Raw genomic sequence first — 23,173 nt, forward strand, 5'->3', positions numbered from 1 at the left:
TAATACAGTGAATATCCTAGCACCTAAATCTTTTTGTACATTTTTTTTTTTTAATCCGTAGAATGAACTTCTGAAAGTGGAATTACTGGATCAAAAGAAATGGATATTTTTTCAGGCTTTTAATAGATTTTGCCAAATTGAGAACTATTTCATATTTTCACAATGTGGGAGTATATATTTGCTCATTACCTTGCCAATAATGGATAATATGATTTTAATTTTTTTTTATTTTTTTTTTAATGTTTTTTTATTTATTTCTAGGAGAGACAAAGACAGCGTGAGCAGGGGAGGGTCAGAGAGAGAGGGAGTCACAGACTGAAACAGGCTCCAGGCTCTGAGCTGGCAGTCAGCACAGAGCCTGACGCGGGGCTCGAACCCACGAACCGCGAGATCATGACCTAAGCGAAAGTCGGACGTTTAACCGACTAAGCCACCCAGGCGCCCCGGATAATATGATTTTAAAAATCTATCAATTTGAGGATAAAAGTTAGTTTTCATTTTCATCTTTAGTTATTGGTAAGATTGAGCTTTTTCATATAGCTAATGGTCATTTATATTTTCTCTTTTATAAATTTTCTGTTGATAGCTATGTCCACTTTTTCTGTCAGAGCTTATATAATAAAAATTTTGTGTATTTTCTACGTCTCTTAAATAGGCTTTTGTACTTACAAAAGAGTCATGTGAATGTGGACAAATAAAGCTTATAATAGAGATTGCAGAGTTGTAGGACCTTTATTAAATGATCTTTTGTTACGTTTTAAAAAAATGAACAGGAAGTTTTCATTTCAAGTTCTCAGAGCACAACTGAAAATGGTAGCAGTAAGCCATTTGAAGGATTGATTCTTGAACTGTTCTTTTCTCTAGCTGAGAACTATTTTGGATCATTGTGTAGGTAAACCTCTTATTTCATAAAGAAGCCCTTATGTCATTTTTTAATTTGTGATTTATTAGTTATGGAAAAAGATTTCTGCAAAGAAAAAGGAAAATTCAGATCACTTTTCTGAATTTCTGTTTAAATTTAAAAAATTTGTGACTGAAGAAAGGAAATTCAATAATATAAATTAATGGTCCAGTATCTTATTTATTTCCCAGTGTCATTAAACTATAGTTGTGTGTTGGTGAACGAGCTCCAATAAAAGCTATTTCTCTTCTGAATAGTTGGGCTGTTCTCACAGCCCAGGAGGCAATCCATCTAAACATGGAATGATGTTAGAAATGCACAAACGTGGTTTCTCTTGCATTTATCTGAACTAATTTTGAAGGTTTTTAAAACCATCTCTGAGTTTGAACCCCACATCAGGCTCTATGCTGACAGCTCAGAGCCTGGAACCTGTTTCAGATTCTGTGTCTCCCTTTCTGCCTGTCCCTCGCTCATACTCTCTCTCTTAAAAATAAACATTAAAAAATAAATAAAAACGTAAAACATCTCCCTCTTAATTAGATCATATCTGTCTGCAACTCATGGAGACAAACATTAGATTGATTAATTTTTATTCTCTATACAGAACAATGGAGGTACTAAAGTCTAAGAATACCCAGTTGCAGTGTTTTTCTTAATTCTGCAGTTTATGGTGCCTGTGCTTGATAATCATGTCTTTACTGTGCGTGTGTGTGTGTATGTTTAGAGAGTATATTGTTATTTATTACTAGTATATATAAAATGGACCTGGCATTTTATATCCTTCTTTGTCTTCATGTTTATTTCATTTTTTTTATTTAAAAAAGTTTTTTTATTTTTATTTTGAGAGAGAGATCATGAGCGGAGGAAGGGTAGGGAGAGAGAGAGAGACACAGAATTTGAAGCAGGCTGTGAGCTGTCAGCACAGAGCCCTACGCGGGGCTTGAACTCACAAACCATGAGATCATTACCTGAGCCGAAGTTGGATGCTTAACTGACTGAGCCACCCAGGCGCCCCTTCGTGTTCATTCTTTAATTTCTTATTTGGAATTAAAGTTAATAGGAACCAACTCTTAGATTAGACATAAAAAACTAAGGTGTTGACCAAATATGGCTCCTCTCTCACTTTCAGTGCCATATACCTAGTAGGCTCTCAAAACATGTTTCTTGAATTAAGTGAAAACATCTGCAAGTAACTATTACTTCAGGTTTTGTGAAATGTTGTTTCCCTGAGATTTTTGGTATAAAACCTATTATGAAAGATTGTGGTACAGTGGCAATTTTTACACTTAGGACAGTTGGAGTGTTTACATTTGAGCCAAATTATAACTTGAATTATTTTTTCTTTAAGATAAAAGCCCTTACAGGCAGTATTTTTATCTTCCTACATTTTATCTTCCTGCTAATGATAATTTGTGGTTTTCTTAGAAGGCACTATTAAGGAATACTCTCTTATTATGTAAATTAATTGGTCTTCAGACAAAATTAGAATAATTGCCTGCCTGCTAATTTTGAAACTAATCAGTCAATGACTGTATTGTATGGTTTGGTCACATTCAGCTTTAATCATTTTATTTAACAGCTGATTTTCCTTAGGCCACTTGTAGGCTAGAATATTTTGAGGCAAGAACTAAAGGGTTTTGTAATATCTGTACTAAGCAATATACATTCCTTTAAAATAATGCTGAGTGAAAAAAGCCAAGCTCAGAATGATTCCATTTATTTAACATTCATGAAGTAACATACAGAGATAGAGAAGATTCGTGGTGCCAGGAATTAGGGATGGGGAAAAGAGGTGAGTATGGCTCTAAAGGGATAGCACAAAAAAAATACCGTGGTGATGGTACAGTTAAATATCTTGATTGTGGTGTTAGTCCCGTGAAGCTATATGTGTCATAAAATAGCAAAAAATTATGCACATACTCTCACAAATATATACACATATAACTGGTAAAATATGAATAAGTTCTATGGTTTGTACCAATGTCTGTTTCCTGGTGTTGATATTATACTGTAGTTATTTAAGATGTAAATATTGGGGGAGGCTGGGCAAATGACTTCCCTGTACATTTCTTTGCAGCTACCTGAATTTACAGTTACTGCAAAAAAAAGTTTTATAAAATAGACTTTAGTAAGAACTCCACCCTAAACCAGAGCAATTCTTAAAGGCAGATATCCACTCAGATCAAGTCCCACCATCCAGTTATTAATATAGCAGCACAGTAGAGGACTCCCTCAAAGAAGAGTTCTTTCTCATCGACTCATGCTTGGAGAGGTGTATTTTCATTTATAAGTAGTTCCTAATAAAGCCACTATTAGTTCTAGAAAACCCATTCCTTAGCTATGTCATAGTTCCCATGGCTAGCGATGGACTTGAATGTATGCATCCTCCATTTTCCTGTTTATTGGTATACTGGATATAAAACCTAAGGAATCTTAACACAAAAAACATGTACAGTCTTTTAAATATTCAACAGAATAGATTTTTGTATTTCAGTAGATGTGAATTGAATCATACTGTATAACTCTAAATAAATAACAGTTTGGTGTTTTATTAAGTATAGCGATAAACATAAGGTAAGACATAGTTTACATGCTTTTCTGGTGAGCACGTTGGTTTAACTGTAATACTATTTTCCCATAACATAATTTGTTTAAATATAAGCATTTCTTCAGCCTCATGTTTTTAAACAGCATAGTAATAATAATGGTAATAATGGTGGCTACCCCTTATTGATACTTCTTTGAGCCAGAAACTTGCTAAGCACTTTTTATATTTTATTTTTATTTAATGCTTGTGAGGATTAAAGAACCTTCTGAGGTAGGTACTATTATATAGATGAGTAGCATATCTGAAATAATACAGCTAGTAAGGGAAAGAACAGTTTGAAACTCAGTCAGATTCCCAAACTTACACTTGTAACCAGTGTTCTTTACTTCCTTTTTATACCATACAATATAGAAACTCTGAAGTTAGAGACTGATATACTGGTGGTTATTATATATCTAAGTTTTTTTTATTCAATCTGTTCTCTTACTGAGTTCAATAAGATGAAGCCTTTCTTGACTTATGTAGGAGGACTTGTTTTTGTCTTTTTAATCTTTTCTCACTTAATCTTCCTTTTTTCTTTTCTTTTCTTTTTTCTTTAATTAAATAAGCCCTATGCCCAGAGTGGAGCTTGAATGCATGATCCTTAGTTCAAGAGTTGAGTGCTCTACCAACTGACCTAGCCAGGCTTTGCTCCTTTCTTTTTTTTTTTTTTTTTTTTTTAATTTTTATTTCTAGGAGAGAGAGAGAGAGACAGCGTGAGCAGGGGAGGGTCAGAGAGAGAGGGAGATACAGACTCTGAAACAAGCTCCAGGCTCTGAGCTGGCAGTCAGCACAGAGCCCGATGCGGGGCTCGAACCCACGAACCGCGAGATCATGACCTGAGCGAAAGTCGGACGCCCAACTGACTAAGCCACCCAGGCGCCCCAGCTCCTTTCTTTTTATAGAAACCGTAGATAGTCCCTGATTTAGTATAGTTTGACTTAAGATTTTTTAGCTTTACAATGGTATAGAAGTGATACGCATTCAATAGAAATTATATGTCAAATTTTGATCTTTTCCTGGGCTAGTGATATGCAATACTCTTGTCTTGGTGCTGGGCTCTGGCCATGTGATCACAAGGGTAAACAACCTGTACACTTAAAGTTACTCTGTACCCAAACAGCCATTCTGTTACTCACTTTCAGAACAGTATTCACTAAATTATGTGAGATATTCACCACTTTTATAAGGTAGGCTTTGTGTTAGATCATTTTGCCCAACTGTGGGCTAATGTGAGTGTTCTGAACACGTTTAAGGTAGACTGGCCTAAGGCATGATGTTGGGGTAGGATATGTGTATTAAATGCATTTCAACTTAAAATATTTTCAATTTATGATGGGTTTATTAGGACATACTGAGTCATAAGTTGAGAAAGAGCCATAAATTTAAAAGTTGAGTCTTAACATTCATATTAGTATTTTAATTGAAGGATATCTCTAACGACCTTTAAAATACAAAATTTTATTGATCCTGCTTTTAATTTTGCTGGTTATTTTTGTCTCCAAGATGGATCTAGACTTGAATTTCTTATGTTTGTTATATAGGAAATTTTAAATGATCATTAATGTATTTGTTGATTTTTATATGTTCACTGATTTTTATGTAAGGTCACTATTATAGAAACAACTAAAAAGTTTTAGTGCACTCAATTTAAAAAAAATTTTTTTTAACATTTATTTATTATTGAGGGACAGAGAGAGAACATGAGCATGGGAGGGGCAGAGAGAGGCGGAGACACAGAATCGGAAGGAAACCTGTTCCAGGCTCTGAGATGTTAGCACAGAGCTGGAAGCAGGGCTCAAACCTACAAACTGCAAGAACATGACCTGAGCCAAAGTTGGACGTTTAACTGACTCAGGCACACTTGCACTCTTTGTTTTTAACTTTTTGTGTATATGTGTTTAAACAAATTGTTGTTTTTTTTTGTTTTTGTTTTTGAGTAAACCGAACCCCCAATGTGGAGCTCAAACTCATGACCCCAAGATCAAGAGTCATGTGCTTTACTCACTGAGCCAGCAGGAGGCCCTCAGTTGTTGACATTTCAGTTAACACCTTTAATAATCCTGTCAGAGTTCCTTTAGTTAGAAAACTGAGAATCAGGGGCTCCTAGTGACTCAGTCACTTAAGCCTCCAGTTCTTGATTTGGGCTCAGGTCATTTCATGGTTTGTGAGTGGTTTGAGTTAAACAGTACAGAACCTGCTTGGAATTCTCTCTCCACCCCTCTCTCTGCTTCTCCCCCCACGTGCATGTGGCATGTGCTTGCTCTCTCAAAATAAATAAATAAACTTAAAAGAAAAAAAAGAAAGAAAACTGAGAATCAAATGAGCTTCAAAAGGAGATACTCTTCCCTGAGTTTTAGGTTCAGAGCTACCTCTTTATTCCAGTGGTGATGCTGTTGGAATTCTAGGAATATAAGTCTGTGAGAAGAATGTGTAAAATACTATACTCCCTCCATTCTGTTTTTCAAAAGTCAAAAATCATCCTTCAAAACACCTCTAAACAGAGAAACAAAACCTCTTGTTATGTCTCAGAGTACATATACTTTACATTAGAAAGGCCCTTCCCAGTCTTCTTGTTCTATGTTTTTATAGATTTTGTAGATTTTCTATAAAAATATATTTTTATCTTTTCTATATTTTTATAGCTTTATGTTTTATTTTTCTAAGTTCAGTAGTTTAGGTTGAAGCAACCAGTTTGGAAGTGACAGCAGGTGAGTTGTGACTGACTGAAGAAGAGATAGGAAAAAAAAAAAAAAGAATAAAAGCAAGTCAAAGAAGTAAAAGTCTAGTGTTTGGATACTTAATCTTCTAGTCAGGCCTGAAGACATTACTAAGTCAGTGATCAAGAAACATTTAACTTACACTTAGAAAGACTGAGACATTAAAAATAGATGGAAAGAATTCATGAATTATGCTTACTAGTATATTTAACGTTTTAATGTTTAAAATTGATATTCTAATGAGTAAAAATGTGTTGTATCACATAACAAATTTGTACTAAATGACTAATACATGTCATACACAAGTAACCCACCTAGCATAGCACCTGGCTCAGTAAATGTTAGCTACTATTGTTTTTGTTATTGATATCTTTTCCTCTAGTTTAGTCAATTTACTGTCACCTAAAATATCCTTAGTTCTTTGCCTGTACGTTTCTTTTAATAAGTGTGTGCTCTATTACTTGTATGGCCTTTGTGTATTAACTTTACCTCCATGACCTTAGGGAGCTAGAATTAGGTTTATTTATTTTGTTCTGTTTGTTGCTATAACAAAGGAGGTAAACAAAGGAGGCACCAATTGATACTATACAGCTGAAATGTCAATATGCTAGAGAAGTATAGTCCTGGGGGTTATACTTTTCATTAAAAGATAATTTCATCAGTAGCCTTATTTTAAGATAAAATTCACATACCATAAAACTCACACTTTTAAAGTATACATTTCAATGTTGGTTAGTATATTTACAAAGCCTTATCCTTTTCAGAAAACATGTTTTTAAATTAAAAAAATATATATTTATTTATTTTTGAGAAAGGGAGAGAGAGTGACAGAGCATGGGGGGCCGGGGGCGGTCTGTACAGAGAAAGAGGGAGACACAGAATCTGAAGCAGGCTCCAGTCTCTGAGCTGTCAGCACAGAGCCTGACACAGGGCTTGAACTCACAAACTGCAAGATCATGACCTGAGCTGAAGTCAGACGTTCAACCAACTGAGCCACTCAGGTGCCCCAGAAAACATGTTTTTAAGTATTTTAATTATATTTCTTTTCTTAGCTGTGTTTGCTTTTGCCCATGTGATTACTTCTTCCTAAATACCTCTTGCCTTCTCGTAAATTCTTTTTGGTTCAGGTTTAATGTCCTGTCTCTTTTAGAAAGGCTTTCTTGATTCTGTGCTCCTACAGCCTTTTTTAAAAATCCCTTTATTATATAGCGTATCACATCTGTGTTGTAATTATCTCTTTAGCTACTTGTTCTTCCCTTTCAGACCATTTATCTTTCAGAGATAGAGAATGTTCTTGTTTTCCTCGCTATCTCCAGAAACTAGAACAATGTCTGATATGGTAGGCTTTTCAGTACATATTTATTGAATGATTATAACCACAGATAGTTCTGGCAGCCCCTAAGCCTTAACATATACTAAGAACTTGATATACTATTATTCAGTGGTGAATATTAAAAGAATGTGCTTTTTTGTTGCTGGGAATCCTACCACTTTTGTGATGGAAGGGGCCAGTGTTCCCCTACACAGTGCATACACGCTCACACACACATTCACATGTGCACACAAAATAAATTGAAATCTGTTCGAGATTGAATGCCTTAGTGGTGAAGTTTGGAATAAAAAACCATGTTACCTCATTTTTTCCTATTCCACTCTATTTTCTCTTACACCTTAGAGCTTATTCTCATAATTTATAATAAAAATTCATTTGTTTCCTAAGGTTTAGGTAAAAGACCTTGAAAATGTTAACTTAATTCATAATATTTTTTCATAACTTTTTGTTTTTAACTATAAGGAACTAGTTGCCAGCCAGAATACTGGAAAAGAAATTTTATTTTATTTTTTTTTTTTAAGGAACAGAATATTTATTACAGTAAATATATATGATGAAATTCAAATGGAAAAGAAACTTTAAATTAGTTTAAACAATGACAGCATTTTTATGTTTTATAGACCTCCGTGAGTGAAAGTCTTCAGAGGGAAGCTGCTAAGAAGCAAGCAATGAAACAGGTAAGCTTGCTGGGTGAATTCTATGTATTTGGTGAAGTATTTCAGCTTAAGTTTTTTTTTAAATATCAGTTTTGGTTACCCAGGTCTTGATCAAGACTGAGCAGTATATAAAGAAATAATTTTATCTTGACCCTTGTTTTCTGAAAATGTTTAAGATGTTTCTTGATTCATATAGATTTCAGGGTTTTGTGATAAATCTTAAAAGCACAGTGAAGAACTCTCTTCATTGTGTTGTATGTAGATTAAGCCCATTTCTGCTTTCAGATGACTCAGTAGCCTTACAGTGGATTATGTGGTTTAATAATTCTTATTAATGAGCTTACTTGCTTAAAAAAAAGTCTTTTCACGCTGAAGTGAAAAAATCAGTGAAGCGATTTTATAATTATTTGAAGTTCTCTACTAAGAAAGAGGAATATCTGGTAATTTTCGATAGACTTGCCTAGCACCTTATATGGTGCTCTGGTATTTCCAAGCACTTTTTTTTTTAATACATACATTATATTTTTAAAATTCTCACAAACTTGCTCATGGTCGATTAAGAAATCTGAAACTTCTGGGGTGCCTGGGGGGTTTAGTCGGTTAAATGTCTGACTCTTGATTTTGGCTCATGTCATGATTCCAGGGTTATGCGATTGAGCCTCACATGAGGCTCCACACTCAGCGTGGAGCTTACTTAAGATATTCTCCCTCTCTCTCTGTCTCTTCCTCTATCTCTTTCCCCCACTGCTGTGCTCTCTCTCTCAAAAAAAATTTTTATTTATTCTACATGTGTAGTACATTGGGGGTTATATTATTGATTTAAGAGACTTTCATATATATATATTTTTTTCTTTTTAATCCATTGTTATAGTTTAATCATGGGGTATTATAAGGTACCTCTGGAACTGTTAAATTGTAAGGATAGGGTTCAATTTGCTCCATCCACTTGGCCATTTCTCATAGTTTGCAATGTCAGTAATAACATTTGAATAAAAATTGATTAAATCTCTTTGAATGGCAAGTACTCATCTAAATATATTTGTTCCAGGGGTGCCTGGGTGGCTCAGTCGGTTAAGCATCTTACTTCATCTTAGGTCATGATCTCGCAGTCTGTGAATTAGAGTCCTGCAACAGGCTCTGTGCTGGCAGCTCATAGCCTGGAGCCTGCTTTGGATTCTGTGTCTCCCTCTTTCTCTGCCCCACCCTGCTCATACTCTGTCTCTCAAAAATGAATAAATGTTAAAAAGAAAAAAAAAACCAAAACAATAAATGTATTCCATATCAATACAGAAGAAAACATAACACCCTCTAGTAAATATAGGTTTTTTTTTTTTTTAGCAGTTTCAACCTGCATACACCAAATATCAGTTCTTATATGTATAATATTAGCAACCGTTTTATACCATTGCTTATTATCTCTATAAATAGCACCATGCCCAGTACCTAACTGTTGTTGTAATTAAGTAAAATCTTTAGTAGTTCAATACTAGTAAGTAAATCTTTCAGTGATTAAATAGCTCTGTGGTTATATAGGTGAGAAACTGTGACAGGTTTTATTTTTTTTATTAATGTTTATTTACTTTAGAGAGAGAGACAGAGTATGAGTGGGGGAGGAGCAGAGAAAGAGGGAGACACAGAATCTGAACCAGGCTACAACCTCTGAACTGTCAGCACAGAGCCCAATGTGGGGCTCAAACTCCTGAACCATGAGATCATGACCTGAGCTGAAGTTGGATGCTCAACCAACTGAGACACCGAAGTGCCCCTCTGTGGCAAGTCTTTAGCTATATTTTGCTGCAACAAAATTTATATATTTATTTCAAATTTTTATTTAAATTCCAGTTAGTTAATATAGTGTAAAATTATTTTCTGGAGTAGACTTCAGTGATTCATCACTTACATATAACACCCAGTACTCAAAATGATTAGTGCCATCCCTAATATGCATCACCCACTTAGCCCATTCCCCCACCCACCTCCCTCCATCGGCCTTCAGTTTGTTCTGTATCATAGAGTCTCTATGGCATGTTCCCTTTCTTTTGTTTTTCCCCCTTCCCATCTGTTCATATGTTTCGTTTTTTGTTTTTTTTTATTCCACATATGAGTGAAATCATGGTATTTGTCTTTCTCTGACTTATTTCACTTAGGATAATACACTCTAGTTCCATCCACATCATTGCAAATGGCAAGATTTCATTCCTGTTGATGGCTGAGTAATACTCCATTGTATATACCACATCTTTATCCATTCATCAGTTGATGGACATTTGGGCTCTTTCCATAATTTGGTTATTGTTGATAATGCTCCTGTGGATATCGGGATACATGTATCCCATCAAATCTGTATTTTTATATCTTTTGGGTAAATACCTAGTAGTACAATTGCTGGGTCACAGGGTAGTTCTATTTTTAAACTTTCTAAGAAACCTCCATACTGTGTTCCAGAGTGGCTGCACCAGTTTGTATTCCTACCAGCAGTGCAAGGTGGTTCCCCTTACTCTGCGTCCTCACCAACTCTTATTGTTTCCTTTGTTGTTAATTTTAGCCATTCTCATATGTGTGAGGTGGTATCTCATCGTGGTTTTTGATTTGTATTTCCCTGATGATGAGTGAGGTTGAGCATCTTTTCATGTGTCAGCCACTGGAATATCTTTGGAAAAAGGGCTATTCATGTCTTCTGCCCGTTTCTTAAATGGATTATTTTGTTTTTTAAGTGTTGAGTTTGGTAAGTTCTTTATAGACTTTGGATACTAACCCTTTATCAGATAGGTCTTCTCCCATTCCTTAGGTTACCTTTTAAGTTTTGTTGATTGTTTTCCTTCACTGTGCAGCTTTTTATCTTGATGAAGTCTCAGTAGTTCATTTTTTATTTTGTTCCCCTTGCCACTGGCATCTTCTAGTAAGAAGTTGCTCCAGATGAGGTCCAAGAAGTTGCTGCTGCCTGTGTTCTCCTGTAAGATTTTGATGGTTTCCTGTCTCACATTTAGGTCTTTCATCCATTTTGAATTTATTTTTGTGTATGATGTAAGAAAGTGGTCCAGTTTCATTCTTCTGCATGTCGCCATTCCATTTTCCCAACACCATTTGCTGAAGAGACCTTTTTCCATTGGATATTCTTCCCTGCTTTATTGAAGATTAGTTGGCCATATAGTTGTGGGTCCATTTCTGGGTTTTCTGTTCCTTTGATCTAGGTGTTTGTTTTTGTTTGTGTTACATGTACTTCCTTGATGACTACAGCTTTGTAATATAGCTTGAAGTCCAGAATTGTGATACCTCCAGCTTTGCTTTGCCTTCTCAGGATTGCTTTGGCTATTGAGGGTCTTTTGTATTTCCATACAAATTTTAGGATTGTTTGTTGTGGCTCTGTGAAAAAGGCTGGTGGCATTTTGATAGAGATTTTTATTAAATGTGTAGATTGCTTTAGGCAGTATAGACACTTTAACAGTGTTTTTTCAATCCATGAACATGGAATGTTTTCCCATTTCTTTGTGTCACCTTCAGTTTCTTTTGTAAGTGTTCTGTAGTTCCAGAGTAGATAATCTTTTTCTTCTCTGGTTAGGTTTATTCCTAAATATCTTAGTGTTTTTGGTGCAGTTATAAAAGGGATCAATTCCTTGATTTCTCTTTCTGCTGCTTCATTATTGGTATATAGAAATGCACCTGATTTCTGTTCATTGATTTTATATGCTGCAACACTGCTGAATTCATATATTAGTTCTAGCAATTTTTTGGTGGAGTCTTTTAGGATTTCTACGTAGAGTATCATGTCATCTGCAAATAGTGAAAGTTTGACTTCTTCCTTGCCTGTTTGGATGCCTTTTATTTCTTTTTGTTGTCTGATTGCCAAGATTAAGACTTCCAGTACTATGTTAAATAGTAATGGTGAGAGTGGACATCCCTGTCTTGTTCTGATTATAGGGGAAAAGCTCTCAGTTTTTCCCCATTGAAGATGAGGTAGCTGTGGGTCTTTTGTTTGGGTATGTTCCATTTATGCTTACTTTCTTGAGGGTTTTTATCAAGAATAAATGCTTTTTCTGCATCTGTTGACAGGATCATATGGTTCTTATCCTTTTGTTTTTAATTAACGTAGTGTATCACATTGATTGATTTGTGAATACTGAACCACCCTTGCAATCTAGGAATAAATCCCACTTGACCGTGGTAAATAATTCTTTTAATGTACTGATGGATTCGATTTGCTAGTATCTTGTTGAGAACATTTGCATCCATGTGCATAGGAAATATTGGCCTGTAATTCTCGTTTTTAGTGGGGTCTTTGATTTTGGAGTCACAGTAATGCTGGCCTTGTAGAATAAGTTTGGAAGTTTCTTTTCATTTTTATACTTTTGGAACAGTTTGAGAAGAATAGGTATTCTTTAAATGTTTAGTAGAATTCCCCTGGGAAGCCATCTGGCCGTGGTCTTTAGTTGGGAGATTTCTGATTACTGATTCAACTTCTTTGCTAGTTGTGGGTCTGTTCAAATTTTCTATTTTTTCTTGTTTCAGTTTTGGTAGTTTGTATGTTTCTAGGAATTTCTCCAATTCTCCAGATTGCCCAGTTTGTTGGCATATGATTTTTCGTAGTATTCTCTTAAAATCATTTGTATTTCTGTGGTGTTGGTTGTGATTTCTCCCTCTGCCATTCATGATTTTATCTGTGTGGGTTCTTTCTCTTCTTAATAAGTCTAGCTAGAGGTTTATCAATTTTATTAATTCCCCAAAGAACCAGTTGTTAGCTTTGTTGATCTGTTCTACTGTTTATTTTGTTTCATTTATTTCTGCTCTAATCTTTATTATTTCTCTTCTTCTGGCTTTAGGCTTTATTTACTTTTTCTTTTCTAGCTCCTTTAGGTGTAAAGTTAGGTTGGGTATTTAAGACCTTTCTTGCTTCTTGAGATGGGCCTGTATTGCAGTATACTTCCTTTTAGGACTGCCTATGTTGTATCCCAAAGGTTTTGGACTATCGTGTTTTCATTTTCATTTGCTTACATGTACTTTTTAATTTCTTCTTTAATTTCCTGGTTAACGCATTCATTCTTTAGTAGAATGTTCTTTAACCTCCATGTATTTGTGGTCTTTCCAGATTTTTCTTGTGGTGTACTTCAAGTTTCATAGTGTTGTAGTCTGAAAATATGCATGGTACAATTTCAATCTTTTTGTACTTGGTGAGGCCTGATTCATGACCCAGTATGTGATATTCTCTGTTCCTTTCTAGTCTTTATTTATTCTTTCCCCACTCAAAGAGTCTCAACCTTTAATATTTTCTTGCAGGACTGGTTTTGTGATCATGGACTCCATGAGTTTTTGTTTGTCTGGGAAACTCTTTATCTCTCATTCTCTTCTGAATGACAGCCTCCCTGTAAAGTACTCTTGGCTGCATATTTTTCCCATTCAGCACACTGAAGATATGCCACTCCCTTCTGGCCTACCAAGCATTGTTGACAAATCTGCTGTGAACGTTCTCTGTCTTCCCTCGTAAGTTAAGAACTTTTTTACCCTTGTTGCTTTCAGGATTCTTTTTTTGTGTATTTTGTGAATTTGATATGAAATACCTTGGTGATGGTCGGCTTTTTTTTTTTTTTTTTTAATTTAAAGGGACTTCTTTTTACTTCTTGGGTTTTGATGTCTGTTTCCTCCCCCAGGTTAGGGAAATCTTCAGCTATAATTTGCTCAAATAAACCTTCTGCCCCTTTTTCTCTATCTTCATTTTCTGAGACTCCTATGATAGGAATGTTACTAAGTTTTAAGGAGTCATTGAGTTCCCTAAGTCTACATTTGTGATCCAATACCTTTCTTTCTCTCTTCAGCCTCATTATAGTCCATAATTTTATCTTTTATGTCACTGATTTGTTCCTCTGCTTCGGCCATACTCATCAGGTTGCATCTCGGTTATAGCATTTTTAATTTCAGCTTCACTAGTTTTTAGTTCTTTTATCTCTGCAGTAAGGGATTCTCTAGTGTCTTCTATGCTTTTTCAAGCCCAGCTAGTCCTTATAATTATTGTTTTAAATTCTGGTTCAGACATCTTACTTATATCTGTATTGATTAAATTCCTGACTGTTATTTCTTCTGTTCTTTCTTTTGGGGTGAATTCCTCTGTGTTGTCATATTGTCGAGGTCAAAAAAAAAAAATGGTAACTGGATTGTAGATGTGTTTTGATCTCTTGCTGCATTCAAGGCACCCTCCCCATTGCGGCACCCACACCTCTTCTGTCCCCCCAAATCAACTCTCCGCAGCTCCTGCCTTCCACATTGTGGCAATTTTTTCACCTCTAGTGCATTTTTTCCCCTCTCAGTCCTCAGATTAATCTCGTGGGTGTTCAAAATGATTTGATATTTATCTAGCAATATTCAAGGGATGAGGCAAGCCTAGTAGGGTCTCCCCCTCTTCACATTTCCTTTAACTTTTGGCATCTGTTTCTTCCTTGTCCAACTGGCATCCTGCATAAGGATAAGTTAAGCACTTTATAATGTGCCAGACGTTATGGCAACCACTTTTTGAGAATTATCTTTAATTCTTAAAATAATCCTGTAAGATAAATGCTCTTATAATCTCCATTTTATAGTTGAAGGACATGAAGGCAAAAGGATTTATGTGACTTTATTGAGGTCTCATAGTTAGTTCAAACCCAGGCACTGAAATTGCAGAGCCCATGCTTTTAGTCACTATGTTTACTGCCACCCTGGGGAATGGGCACAGAATGATGTGTTTTGTAGTATTACGGTAATATCTTAGTTTCATAGTGGAATTGTAACTCAGCAGCCTCAAAATGGTTTAATGCACACATTTAAAAAAACTGAGTTTTTAAAACATAAATGATGAAATGCTTTGAGTTAGAATTTTAGAATTCAACTTCTTCGCCATATCAATGAGAGTATTAGTTTCAGAGAATCTGATGACTTCTCCAATGTCATGTAGGTGTCTTGTTTTCTAGTGTTCTTTAAAATTTTTTTTCATGTTCATTTATTTATTTTGGAAGAGAGAGAATATGCAAGCAATAGAGAGACAGAGAGAGGGAGAGAGGGAATCCCAAGCAGGTTCTGCACTGTTGGCACAGAGCCCAACGCAGGGCTCCATCCTTTGAACTGTGAGATCATGACCTGAGCCAAAATCAAGAGACAGATGCTTAATTGACTGAGCCAGGTGTCCGTTGTGTTCTTTTGACATTTTTGTGTTATCTTTTCTTACTTACTTAAAGCATAAATCCCAAATCTACTTTTACTTTTAACCTTATCCTGTCCACAGCCACTTTTTCTATTAGCGAGACCTTTTCTCATAGTTTGCTTTAAAATGAGGAGTGCTTGGGGCGCCTAGGTGGCTCATTTGGTTAAATGAGTCCAACTTTGGCTCAGGTCATGATCTCGCGGTTCGTGAATTTGAGCCCTGTGTCCGGCTCAAGGCTGACAGCTCAGAGCCTGGAGCCTGCTTCAGATTATGTGTCTCCCTCTCTCTCTGCCCCTCCCCTGTTCATGCTCTGTCTCTCTCTGTCTCTCAAAAGTAACTGAATGTTAACAATAAATAAAATAAATTGAATGAATGAATGAAAAAATAAAATAAAATAAAAAAATGAGGAGTGCTGCTACAACTCTTCCTTGTATCTCTTACCTTCCTGCTGGTGCTTTGATCGCCCATCTATACTCCTACTTTTCACTTTATTCCCTGGTTGGATGAATTAGCTTGTCTTCTGCTTTAATACCAAACTAACTTTTATGATAAAAAATACTAACTTACTATTTACCATTTACTAAATCTAAGGTAAAATACTTTTAGAAATGGGGTATTTTGTTTATTTATTTTTAAATGTTATTTGAGAGAGAGCATGTGCTCAAGCAGGGGAAGGCTGAGAGAGAGAGAATCCCAACTAGGCTCTGCACTGTTATTACAGAGCCTGACACAGGGCTCAAACTTAAACCATGAGATCGTGACCTGAGCCACCAGAAATGGGATATTTCAATAGTTAGACAACAGTTTTTTCTTTTTCTTTCTGTTCTTTTATCTGAACCTTAGGTGCACAGAACTGATGATAGCAACATTATCTTACTCCCTGTATCATTGGAAAAGCTGTTAAATGTTATCATTAAATGCAGTCTTTGATAGATATCTGTCATGAAGCCAAGGAAGTTATTTTCTGATTTTGGTTTGAGGTTTTGTTTGTTGTGTGTTTATTTTAAAAATCCTATATGAGTGAATTATATAAAATAGATAACACAACAACTTGGAAGGTAGATATTTATCCTCAATTTTTTTCTTTTTTAATGAAAACCGAGGCATAAAAAGATTACACAAACTTTCCCAGAGTAACTAAGTATAGAGCCTGGGATTCAAACCCAAGCAGCCTGGCTTCAGACTGATGTTTATATTTTCAGTCTAAAATGTTATTGATAGAATTTTTATGATCTATATCTGATTCATGATCCTCTCTCAGAAAAATTACATAAAGACTTTCTTTGGTATGTATTAGCTGGCTCATTTTTAAATGTATTTGTTTGTTTTAGACCAAACTGGAAATCCAGAAGGCCCTTGCAGAAGATTCCACTGTATATGAATATGATAGTATTTATGATGAAATGCAGAAAAAAAGGGAGGAGAATAATCCCAAATTGCTTTTGGGAAAAGACCGAAAGGTTTGTAGCTGAAAAGTATAAATTACTTTGACCTTAACCTGTATTTTATATCTTAATCTTATTTTAGCATGAGGGTGAACTGAGAAAAAGCTTTTAGGTATTTGAAGTGTGAAGAACCGCTAGTTTCAGATAATACAGATTTAATTTAGAACCCAGGAAGCCCTACTAAAAGTATCCTAACAGGAGTGAGTAAATTATCTAACAATAAAAACAAGTGTGTTTTTTGCTTTAAAACCTTCACAAATTTTAGAAACTTTTTTCTTATAAAGTCTTTGTATTAGTAACTCCTGTTTCTGTTCATATATTTGTGTTTTATCATTCTTTTATTTTTTTATTGTATTCTAGCTGATAACTGAGTTACCTGTACATGTGATCATATTTTTAGTTTGAAAAAAAATAATAGTGGGAGCTTGAAATAAGTTCACATTTTTTATCGCTCTTTGTCTTTCACAAGCACAGACAGATTTTTAAGGATCTTTGCATCTTATAGTATGTGTAGATAGGGTGGTAGTATAAAATTAAAGCTATTATTTTAAATAACAATATTACACCTAATGTGAAAAAGTAGTAGGAACTTTCTGAATCACTTACCTATTGAAGTATTGAGATAATACTTGTGAAAAGGGTGAAAACACTGGAAAAATTGGTTTGAAATTAAAAAAAAGTAAAATAGCAATTTGAATAATTTATTTTACACTTAAATTTTTATTGAAAAGAGTTTTAGTTTCACTCTTGCTAGTAAATTTATATTGAATTTTGAGGATGACAGTCCCACCTATTTGGACTAGCCATTTTTATCTTAATAAATTCATGGTAAAAACAGAATATTCTTAATTTTTATTTTTGATTCTTTCCTAAATAATCTTATTTTTTCTCCTAGCCCAAGTATATTCACAACTTACTAAAAGCAGTTGAGATCAGAAAAAAGGAACAGGAAAAGAGAATGGAAAAGAAGATACAGAGAGAACGAGAAATGGAGAAGGGAGAGTTTGATGATAAGGAGGCATTTGTGACATCTGCTTATAAGAAAAAACTGCAAGAGAGAGCTGAAGAGGAAGAAAGAGAAAGAAAGGCCGCTGCACTTGAAGGTGAAATGGAAGAGGGAGAAGGGTAGATGGAAACAGAAGCAGCAAAATTCTGTCCTTTGGTTTAGCCATTTGCTCTATCCCTGAACTTCTAGGTTATAATGTGGTGGTCCTAATTTGTGTATATGAATTTAAGGTATAAGATACGATGTTTTGTAGTATTATAAAACATAGAAGAGATTATGAGTAAAAACACAGTTGCACTCTCAGTAATTGTTATTTCTACTGGACTTTTCATATATCTCATTTTGTTGTTTAAAAGTATGGCCATTACAAGTCATTGCTTTAGAAAATTATTGTAAATGTAAGAATCTTTATTACAAATCATAACACCATAATATTTGTCAGAGCAATATAAACTGAGATTTAAATCAGTTATATTTTCTGGGTTTAGAAAACTAGAGTAATATCACTCAAGGAACATTAATTTGGTGGGCATTTAGAAAAAGAAGAACATTAATTCAAGAAAGATCAAAGATGTGCAGGAGCCAAAGAGTATCTTAATGCTTTACTTTAGTACTTTCTATTCATGATCATTTCTCAAGATCTAAGTAAAATGTATACATATAAATAGCTTAACTGAAAAATGCTCATCAGCTTTAAATAGAAGACAGCAAGTCTAATATTCTGTCTAAGCGTGTATTATGTGTTCATCTAGAGTATCAGCTGGCAGATTTTCTGTGAAGGGCCACAGAAGTAAATACTTTAGGCTTTGTGTACCATATGGTCTCTGTTGGAGCTACTCAGTTCTGCTTTTCTAATACAAAAGCAGCCTTAAACAATAAACAAGTGAACAGAGCTACATTCTGATAAAAATATATTTACCAAAACAGTAGGCCACATTTGGCCTGCAGGCTATAGTTTGGTAACTCTAGATCTAGAGAATAGTTTATGCACTGTATGTTACATACTCTACATACAGTAGAGTAAAACGGAACTGTGTTGTGCCTTGTTGAGTATATTCCTCTCACGTTTGCTTTCCCTCTCAGCACGTTTGGATGTAACCAAGCAGAAAGATCTCAGTGGATTCTATAGACACCTATTAAATCAAGCAGTTGGTGAAGAGGAAGTACCTACATGCAGCTTTCGTGAAGCCAGGTGAGACATGGCATATGAAATATTTAGAAGAAAGATTCTGTTCATGATTTGTGGTTGTAGGATCATTTTAACCTTCTGAAAGATAGAAGATTGCAGCATTGCATATTGTGTTGTCAGCCAAACCTGGCCTGTTTGAATTGCAAAGGGTTTACACTTTCTTAATTAAAAACCTACAGATTTAGTTCAAGATTATTTCTTTTCTGAAGGATTTCTACATGTATGTTCATAAGAAGTAGTTTATTTTCATAAATAGCACATGGCCTCCAGAAAATGTAAGATTCACATATTAAGGTCTAGAAGTGCACTATCTAATATGTAGCCACTAGTTACATGTAGCTATTTAAATAAAATCTAGAGGTGCCTAGGTGGGTCAGTCAGTTAGGCACCTATCTTCGGCTCAGGTCATGATCTCACAGTTCATGAGTTTGAGCCCCCCATCCAGCTCACTGCTATCAGCCTGTCAGCCTGGACACTGCTTTGGATCCCTTGTCTCCCTCTCTGGCCCTCTCCCGCTTGCACTCACATTCTCAAAAAATAAATAAAACATTAAATATATATATATTATAAATAAAATATAAAATTTTGGTCATACTGGCCACATTTCAAATACAGTTGCCACGTGTGGCTAGTGGCTACCATTACTATTTCTGTAGATATTTCCGTTAGCACTGGGATAGAAAGGATTGGAGGTTTTTTTCTTTTAATAAACTTCTTAAGTATTATAGGAATGGTTAAATGATTCATAAGTATATAGCTGAAGGTAAAAGAGAGAATTTGTCCTAAGCTTGTATCTAAGTAAATGGTTTTTGGAACAGAGACAGTCAGATTAGAGGATCTGAGTCTGTGTTGCTGGGAATAGGAAAGAGGCAGGAGAATGGAATTAAAGGTGAAGAGAGGGAATTAGATTTATACTCCCACCTCCACCTCCGTTGCTGCCAACTGCTAAGTTTGGTTACAAAATTGATGAAAATTATGAGTCTAAGAAAGTATATTTGAAGAGAGATTTTGAATGGAGAATTAGAATTTCTGTTAGTCTCATTTGGAACAGTTGTGAGGCCAGCCATGAAACTCCATAATGTCATTTAATACTTGTACTTTACTCAGAGTAATAATAGAATTCCTGACTATTAGTTAATCCTTTAGAGACACTTCTGCCACCAATTCCCAAAGAACCACTGTTGTTCTGTTAGTGTGATTTAGTAAGAATGAATGTGTGAGTAATGTAAATAAGCTAACCACACTTATCAGCTGGGAAAAAGTAGGTGATATAAACAATTTTTTGTGTTATTGATTTTAATCAGGCAGATTCATATATTCCCATTTTTTTGTGAAAAGTGCCAAGTGAGGGGTGCTCGTGCCTTTTTAATCATAAGAGAAATTATTTAGTAATATTGAGAATTAGATTTTGCTATGAAAAAAGTGATCTTCGTCTATTTCCAGGACTATTCTTAAATTGTTTAAAAAGAAAGAGAAATAAAAATCCATCAAAGAGCTGTAACTTGAACTTCATTTTATATAAATAGTACACAGATCCAGAGTATATCTTACTTTTCCCAATTATTGGCATGTTTAACAAAAACGAAGACCTCGTACAAGACCCCTGTCTGGAGGTTCTAGCTGTCCAATACAGAAAGCTAATTGTCTCTATTTCACTTCTACCTTCTGAAAATATTCTGAATGGTTAGAAATACTAGTTTTCAATGTTTATAAGGTAAATAGCACCTTTTCACATTTAGTAGTTAAATTTAAGTATTGAGAAAAATTATATGAACACTTCATGTGCTTACTACAATTGATAATATGGTATTTTGTGTTATTTTTTTTAAGGTCTACAATAAAGGAAGAGAAATCAAGGGGTTATTCTGATGAAGTAAGTCCAGAGAACAGAATACCACATGAGAAATGCATTCTCCAAACTGTTGTGCAAGGAGAGGAAAACCCAGATGCAGACAGCGACTTTGATGCTAATAGCAGTGAGGATGATGTAATGGAAGAAAATAAAAAAACAAAGTTCAGAAGGGAGAAGGTCACAGAAACCTCCAAGAGTGACTCTAAACATCAGAGGAATCAAACCCACTCACGGTCTTCTAGTGAAGAAAGAGAGCGTGGTACCACATGCCACACAAAAAGAGCCAAGTCAAGAGTTCATGAGAAAAGGGAAGATCAGCATCAAGAGAGACAATCCAGGGATCATGAGAACTATTACAATGATCGTGATTACCGAAAAGAAAAGAAGGATTCCCATAGGCACAGAGAGTCCGGCCACAGAGATTCCCACTGGAAGAGGCATGACCAGGAAGATAAACTGAGGGAAAGAGACCAAAGAGAAAGAAATGACAGAGATTGGAAAAAGGAGAAAGACAGGGAAAAATATTCCTCAAGAGAACAAGAAAGAGATAGACAACGAAATAATCATGACCGACACAGTGAGAAAGGAGGAGAGAAGGAAGAGAAAAGCAAAGAAGAGCATGTGAAAACGAGGAAAGAGAGATATGAAAACAATGATAAGTACAGACATAGAGAACGACGAGAAGTAAGTGTTCAGTCTTCAGAAAAAAACCAAGACAAAAATGAAAGCAGCCTGAATTCTAGGGCAAAGGATAGGTTTCTTGACCAGGAAATATCCAATAAAATGAGAAACATGGACAAAGAAAGAAACCCAGAGAAACCCTCTAGTTCTGAAACATCACTGGGAGCAAAACATAGACTCACAGAGGAATGCCAAAAGATGGGCAAAGAACAAGAGGGACCACATGAGGTGGGGAACAAGTTTGCAAAGCGAAATAATGAAGAAACTGTAATGTCGGCTAGAGATAGGTACCTGGCCAGGCAGATGGCACGGGTTAATGCCAAGACATATATTGAGAAAGAAGATGATTGATAACTGCCCCAATAGAAAGACTGTGGAGGCACAGAAAATGATAACTCCTGGAACATTCTGTGTGAAAGCGTAAAGAAGTGTGTTAACAGTGGTTGGGAGGGTATTTTTTAATATATATTTTTGAAATTCATTATTGGCTTAAGTAAAAATTAAGTCCTTTTGTCTTGAATGTTTGAATTGATATGTATTTAATTGTCATTACCACATTCTTGGTTGTATTCAAGCAACTTAAAGAATGTGGTAAATCTCTATATAGTTACTTAATGAGGAAAATTGTCTCCACTGCAACCATTAAAAAATAACTCCTCAAACAACTCTCCTAATAATGTTGGCTTTGTTGTAGGAGGTGTTTTATAAATATTGTATTCTAGATAAAAATACGTGGATTTGGAAAAAAATGTGGATTTGAATAATAGAGAATATTGGTATACTTTATGTTTTGAAATTTGTGTTAGTGTATAAAATATGGATCATACATTGTCTAACTTTCTAGCTCACAGAAAATATTTGGTTTAAATGCAAATAAAAATAGTAATATGTTTGTACATTTAATTCAATTTCCTATATTATTTTAAAAGTAATGTTACTCATTTGTATCACAATTCCTCTTAAAAAATTTTTTTTTAATGTTTATTTTTAAGAGAGAGAGTATGAGCCGGGGAAGGGCAGAGAGAGAGGGCGACACAGAATCTAAAGCAGGCTTTAGGCTCTCAGCAGTCAGCACAGAGCCAGATATGGGACTTGAACCCATGAACCACAAGATAGTGACCTGAACCAGTCAGACACTTAACTGACTGAGCCACCCAGATGCCCCACCTCTTTTTTTCTTAATTAAAAATCACTTTAATTCTGAAATGCTAGCAAGATAGTAAATTGGTTAATTCAGTCCATTTTAGCTACGGTGAAAACATGGAAACATTTAGCCTAAATGAGGTTAGCCAAAGATCCAAAACCTATTTATGACCCTGACTTTTACATATTCCAATGAAAAAAAAACAGCATTTGAAATTAAGCTGTAAATAATTCATTCATGGGTAAAAGATGAATGATATGGAAAAAAGTAGTTTATATCTCTCATACTTCATTATGAAGTTACATTGTCTTATTTTCAAAAGGATAAGCTTAGTAACATTGCCTTTTATTAAGTTTATTACTTTTATTAAGTAATAAGCTTAATAATACTGACTTTTAGGGGCACCTGGGTGGCTCAGTTGGTTAAGCATCCCACTTCGGTCCAGGTCGTGATCATGGTTTGTGAGTTCAAGCCTCATGTTGAGCTTTGGGCAG

At 35.1% G+C, this 23,173-nt stretch overlaps 1 protein-coding gene across 5 annotated transcripts in view; it reads left to right on the plus strand.

Moving 5' to 3' along the window:
* Nucleotides 1-22,438, plus strand: part of NSRP1 (nuclear speckle splicing regulatory protein 1) — a 44,735-nt gene extending 22,297 nt beyond the window's left edge. For all 5 annotated transcript variants that reach the window (XM_039253953.1, XM_039253988.1, XM_039253980.1 and 2 more), the window contains 5 exons: nucleotides 8,162-8,218; nucleotides 16,694-16,822; nucleotides 17,703-17,910; nucleotides 18,897-19,005; nucleotides 20,833-22,438. In XM_039253953.1, coding sequence (XP_039109884.1) covers nucleotides 8,162-8,218; nucleotides 16,694-16,822; nucleotides 17,703-17,910; nucleotides 18,897-19,005; nucleotides 20,833-21,886 — 1,557 coding nt within the window. In that variant the 3' untranslated portion in view covers nucleotides 21,887-22,438. The remainder of the gene's footprint in view (nucleotides 1-8,161; nucleotides 8,219-16,693; nucleotides 16,823-17,702; nucleotides 17,911-18,896; nucleotides 19,006-20,832) is intronic.
* The last annotated feature ends 735 nt before the right edge of the window (nucleotides 22,439-23,173 follow it).

This window comes from Hyaena hyaena, unplaced genomic scaffold (assembly GCF_003009895.1).
Source record: "Hyaena hyaena isolate Hyena2069 unplaced genomic scaffold, ASM300989v1 scaffold_10, whole genome shotgun sequence".
Classification (NCBI taxonomy): Eukaryota; Metazoa; Chordata; class Mammalia; order Carnivora; family Hyaenidae; genus Hyaena; species Hyaena hyaena.